The following is a 6,437-nucleotide window of genomic DNA, read 5'->3' on the forward strand; positions in this document are numbered from 1 at the left end:
TCAGTGTCCTTAGAGAGACAGGACCCAGAATTTCTCAATTAACCCACACAGGATAGGACGTTTAATGTTCCTTCCAGAACTCTTGAAGGGTTAAATCTGCATCTGACAACATCTGGAAGCACAACTGGCCAGCATTTGGGTCAAAACTCAAGACTTCAGTCTTAAGTTAAACTAAAATTCTGGTCCTAACCCAAGCTGTTCGTATGTCAGGCCAGGCATAACTCAAGGGTCCACTGTAACTGGGAGAACTGCAAGGATTAACTTCCAACCCGTGAGAACCCTAGATCCAAAAATCTCCGTGCATCACAGCAGGGGAATCGTGTGGCTCTCCATTCACACATACAGCTTTTCTCTTCCCTCCCCTGCACAGGTACATGGTGTGTGTATATGTGATCTCCACACCACGACTTGTGCTTTCACTTGGTTTCAGCTGCTTCATAACTTCAGTCTACACAGGAGCTGACATGGTTCTTCAACATAACCTTTCTGTTTCAGCAGCTCTGCCAACCTCCACAAGTTCCCAATATTTCTTGTCTCAGTTCTTCCTCCTATTTTGTTTTGAGGCAGGGACTCACTGTGTAACCCAGGCTGGCCTCAAACGTGCAAATCGGCTGAGAGTACAGGTGTACACTGCCGTGCCAGGTTCGGGCTCAGTCTGCCTTTTCAAGCCAGACATACTCACACACTAATAGCCTTTTGAGCTATGACTCTGGGAGGAGGAAGAAAGAAAGGGCTACAAATGCCCCTGCAGCAAAGATGATGGAAGGAACATTTTCTCTCCCTAGGGCCACCACGGCCATGAGGCCCTTGACAGCCAAGGCTGCTGCCTCCCCTCACACGGCTCTGCCTTGTTCACACACTTTGTGAGGCCTTTGAAAAGTAAGTGGTTAAATGCTCAATTAACTGCTGTGGAGTTTACTAAGATTTTGTATCTGAAAATTTTCTTAATTCAGCTCTGATGAAGAGGGAAGGAAGTTAAACAAACGATTCCTCGGCAGGTCAAACAGGCGAGGGGATTTACACTGGTGGGCCAAGGTGCGGCTCCCGAACCCGCTGCTGTGCTCTCACACACGCAGGGCCAATGAAGAGAACAGCTTGTGTGCACTTAGGTCCCTGTTCTACCACTCACTGTGAGATCTGAGAGAGCTCTTACATTCCTCATCTCTAGAACGAGGGAAATTTTTGTTAAAGAGTGACTTTGTAACTCTCTACTTAAATCTAAATACATTAATCCTTAAAATGTAATTCAGGTACTTTAAATGGAAGAGTAAGGCCTTGCTCAGAAGTACCTAATTAAAAGCAAGAAAAGTAGACAAAGACTACTGATTTTTTTCCTACTTTTATTTATAAAGAACACAACTCCTCCTGACTCAGACACAAATACTCACACAACCCAAGGAGGAGTCCATTATAACAACAACAACAGAACGGGGGGGGGGGGAACAGCAGGACCTTATGTAACAGGGATCCGTGCAGCCCAGACTCGGCAATTACTGAGAACATTGTCTCAAACAGAACATCTCACCTCAAACACAGGAAGAGAGACTTTAACCGTCAGGACCCACCTACCAAAAGGCAGAAAGTTCCACATTCAATCTTCAGCATCATCAAACTGTCCTGTTTCAAAGACCATCTTGGAATAATGAGGAATCAGTGGAGGAGGATGGTGCCAGCTGGGGTCATAGATCATGTCTCCTTGCGGCGCACAGCAGACCCAAGGTTTGATCTCCTGACAAATGCTCCCCTGAATGTCGTCAGCATCTGCAAGCAGTTTCAGAAGACAGATTAGCAGGAGGAGGAAAGGTGAAAACAGATTGAGAAAACAAACAATATGTCTAGGCAGCAGACACTCCCACTATTTTGTTTAATAACACAAACACGTGCAGACAAAAACACACAAACATAATGCTTCTTTCCTAAAGAATTGCAAACAGTCATTCTGAACCGTTTGTGCTTCTCAGACAAGGTTCTTAGCAGTGGAGAGGAAGCAAGTGGAAAACAGAGCACTTCTGTCTGCAGCTGCTCAATTCAGACAAAGATTTTTGGAGAGAGTAACATTTTTTCCATGTCAAAACAAAGTGCTACATTATGGAGTTCACTGCAAACTCTGCAGTTTTCCTCTTGTTTTTTGTTATGGTTAAATATAAAGAAGCTGTCACAGAAACTTTAGACTTGTAGTGACTATGAGGCTGAACCCATCCCTGTGAGCCCCTCTTCCAAACTGTTCGCCTTCAGGGTTAGTCTGCAAAGAGGGTCTGAGAAGGTCTGGCTCAGGACCCCAGAAACTCCACACCTACCATAAGGATTCCCTTGATCTGCTTTCAACTCCATATCCCAGTCCTCATTAAAAAGATCGGCAGTCTGTTCCTTGGGTGGACAGCGTGTTGCTTCTGACAGCTCCCAGGCATTCTTTTCCCCATCAGACTCCTCATCCACAGCAAAGCCTTCCGCTTTAGCATGTGTGTCCTCGCCGTGGGTAGGAATGTCATTAGGGATGCTCTGTGCTCCACTGGCTAGGAAATCGACAACAGGAAAGTCTTAAAACTGAAAAACCAGAGAAGGCCTGCTCGTGTGCTTGGAAAACATGTGGCAGCCTTACTAAGAGGTTAGTAACACAGATGTGCAGAGCTCTTAGTCATCTACACACTTACTGTTTATGTTTCTGAAAGTAGAGTTGATCATTTCTTTCTGGGTTTGTTTTTTTTTTTTAGTACTAGGAATCGAACTCAGGGCCTCACGCTTGCCAGGCAGGCACTGCATTGCTAGGCTATATATCCCTAGCCCAATCATTTCTTTTCAATAAGATGTTTTGTCTTAAGCAAGGTTATTAACTGCCAGATCCCATAGTTTACAGAGGCAGCTAAATCCAGTTTACATTTTCAGGTGGTTTACATGTCACTGAGCCAAAGGCCTCTGACAGACGATATGCTTTTGCACAGTACAAGTCTGTGCTGAATTTTACTCAATTCCTCCCTTCAGCCTCAAAGAGCATTTTAGAGGTGAACGCAGGTATGAGAGGGGGCAGAGGAAACACAGGCAGAAGAGCACGGCCCGTCTAGTCAGCATGCGTCCTCCGTTCCTCTTCCTCACCTTGAGGAAGCTGGAAGGTACATTTTCAAGAGATTTCACAATGGAAAACAGTCTGAGGAAGGACAGCACAGGCTATGGTATTGCCAGGTCGGTGCTGGAAAAGGATCAGCCTAAAAGCAGCTGTTAACACTATAATACAATAATGTATCAGTTCACAACAAGAAGTCTAAAATCAGATTGTCTGGGCTCAGTTCGGGTCTGTCAATTCCTAAATGTAACTGAGCTCCGATGTACCTAACTGATTCCTCAATAACTTAAACCCAGAACTTCCATGTGACCCAGCAATTCCACTCCTAACTATACACACAAAGGAGCTGAAAACAGGTATTTACACAACAAGAATGTTCATACCAGCACTACTCACAATCAGCCAAAGGGGGACTCAACCCCAAATGTCCACCCCTGGATGAATGGTGAACAAAATGCGTCACATTCCTGCATGGACGTATCCCACCATTAAAAGGAACGGATTGCTGATACACACTGCAACATGAATGAACCCTGAAAACATGCGAGTTGAAAGAAGCCAGACACAAAAAGACTACATACTGTAGGATTCTATTTATGGTCAACTCTCATCTGCCTATCCAGAGTATGTAAATTAACAGAGACGGAAGCAGATTAGCAGGAAAGGAAAGAACAGAGAGTGACCACGTAATAGGTGTACAGGATTTCCTTTTGGGATGATGAAAATCATGACCAGTTTTGGAACTAGCGGCAATTGTGCTAATGCCACGGATCTATATGCTCTAAATTAAGTGGTAAATTTATGTATCTTTTACCACAATTTAACATTTTTTTACTTTGTGCCTCAGTCTCCTCATTGATAATACAGCATTGTTGTGAGTTTAAAGAAAAAGAGATAGATGCTTTAGAGCTATGCCTGGCACACACTGAATACTCAGCAAGTACCAGCAGCTGTGACTACGCCCATTAGCTGTTTGATCTGCACCAGCACTGTCCACCGGGCTTCTCTTCAATGACGGCAATGCTCTATACTCTGTTCTGTCCAACAGTGCAAGCCACAGGTGACTACAGAGCACAGAGGGTGTGGCCAGTGTAACTAAGGAACTACATTTCTCATTTTATTTGATTATAATTAAATTTATCTAGCACCAGTGGCTAATGGCTATTGCACTTGAAAGTACAGTTCCAGATCCTCCTCCTTCAATCCTCAGAAAGCCAGAGGACAGTAACGGTGAACCTTTTAGGGTTTTTAATGATACAAAGAGCCTGCTGCATGCCATCTCTTTTGGGGCCTTGACCTCAGGACCTCTTCTCCAAGCTCCGAGAACCCAATGCCAGCAAAGGCATGCCATAGGTTCACCAGTGCCCTAGGAGACAGGTATTATCAGCCCCATTTTATAGGTATAGAAAGAAAGACTAAATGACTTATTTAAAGGCAAGGACACTCTGACCTGGGGCTGAAACTGAAAATAATTTTGCCTGGCTCCAAAGCCTATTTTTTTTCCACTGTTCCAAGCTGTTCCTTTCTATGGAAGGGGTGATTTTGGACACAAGAAAAGCTAAGGATGTCCCTTAAGCAAGCTCCACAAGCCTTTCTAAATAAGGGCACTGTTGAAATACTGGGCAGAGAAGGCAACTCACTGGCAGAAAGGTTCAGCTTCAACACTTGGGAGGCTGAGGCAGGAGGATCACTGTAAGTTCGAGGCCAGCAAAGACCTTGTCTTTAAAAAAAAAAGGGGACCAGCTAGCAAGGAAAGGTAAACAAGACACAGGGACTGTCCTCTGTCTTTCCTCCATCTCTCCCAACAGCCACCTGAGTCTTGCCGTCTACTTGCCTAGTCGATCCATGGCCGTCTCAGTCTTGCTCTCAGGACCAGAACGGTCAGCTGCGGCAAGGCCAACCTGCGGAAAGAGTAATCACCAGGAACTTGGGGATCTTGGATGTACCCAGAAGGAAGCCATTGCCGTGCCGCTGCAGAGCCCCTCCCACACTTCCCAAGACCCGCAGCCCCCACTTCCACTTTGCCGCTCACAGGCAGCAAGGCTGGAGGAAGAGGGTCTTGCTCCTTCCACCCCAGCAACACCTCCTCACTCTGCTAGTGGAAGCGCCCTCCTGCCAGTCATGAGTGCAGCTGCCAGTTCTGTCGGCACTTGCAGAGGCAGCGTCAACAGCATGCCATCTCTTTTGGGGCCTTGACCTCAGGACCTCTTCTCCAAGCTCCGAGAACCCAATGCCAGCAAAGGCAACACCATCTCCTCAAAGGATGACAAAGCCTTTCCCCTAAGCATATTTTTATATATTTTTTTTTCTTTTTTTTTTTTTCTTTTGAGGAAGGGTCTCAGTACACAGTACAGGCTGGGCCTGAACTTAGTTATGTAGCCCAGGCTGGCCTCAAACTCACAGCAATCCTCCTGCCTCAGCCTCCTGAGTGCTGGGATTATAGCTGTGCACTACAACACCTGGCTAAACTTATATATTTTAATCACTCTGACTTTACCCCTTGTTCCCTCAGCCATAGGGTTGGCAGCTGTTTGTTGAAGGGGCTACCTGCTTATACACTTTTACCTTTTCAGTTAGTATCTTTATGCTGGGCATGGTGGCCACATACCCGTAATCCCAGCACTCCAGAGCATGAGGCAGGAGGATCTATAAATTCAAGACAAGCCAGAACTATACAGCAAGAGCTTGTCTCAAAGAACAAAACAGAACAAAAAATTCTATGTAGAGAACAACTGCTATCCAATTCTGTCTCCTCACTGATATATGGGAGGGACAGAACTTATCCTCTGCTAATGCTAAGCACTGAGAAATATTTCTAATCCCCCATCGCCAACCAGGTACTTCTCTGGCCTCATCACTTGACAAGTTCCTGAGACCTGAGGTCATGGTGAACATGCCTATAATCCTAGCTACTCAGGAAGACAAGACAGGAAGATTCCAAGTTTGAGGCTCACTGGGACTCTACCTAAAAATTTAAATAAAATAAAAAGGGCTAGGAATGTAGCCCAGTAGTGGAGTGCTTGCCAGGCACAAAGCTCTAGGTTCAATCCCCAGTACCAATAAATAAATAAATAAATAAGCTGGGCATGGTGGTTCATGCCTACAGTCACAGCACTCAAAAGGCTGAGGAAGGCAGATCACTAGGACTACATACATTCATAAAAAGTTCCTAAAACCCTATCATCTCCAAGATCTCTTTTTAATGATACACAAGATATGTTCACCAGCAGGGTGTGATGGTGCACGTCTGCAATCCCAGCACTTGGGAGGCTGAGGCAGGAGGACCTTTGTGAGTTCGAGACCATCCTGGGCTACAAAGTGAGCTCAAGGCCCGCCTGAACTGCATAGAGGAACTCTGTCTCAGAAAGACCCAAAAAAA

At 45.4% G+C, this 6,437-nt stretch overlaps 1 protein-coding gene across 1 annotated transcript; it reads right to left on the bottom strand.

The window, feature by feature from the left end:
* Positions 1-1,323: 1,323 nt before the first annotated feature.
* On the bottom strand, positions 1,324-4,959 carry Coprs (coordinator of PRMT5, differentiation stimulator; the record flags this gene model as incomplete). The annotated part of the gene is given in 3 exon segments (XM_013503534.1): positions 1,324-1,761; positions 2,298-2,513; positions 4,893-4,959. Coding segments are annotated over 3 exon segments (453 nt in total), but the record flags the coding sequence as incomplete, so codon positions are not given.
* Between the last annotated feature and the right edge of the window lie 1,478 nt (positions 4,960-6,437).

Source organism: Chinchilla lanigera, unplaced genomic scaffold (genome assembly GCF_000276665.1).
Source record: "Chinchilla lanigera isolate Chin_1 unplaced genomic scaffold, ChiLan1.0 scaffold00080, whole genome shotgun sequence".
Taxonomy (NCBI): Eukaryota; Metazoa; Chordata; class Mammalia; order Rodentia; family Chinchillidae; genus Chinchilla; species Chinchilla lanigera.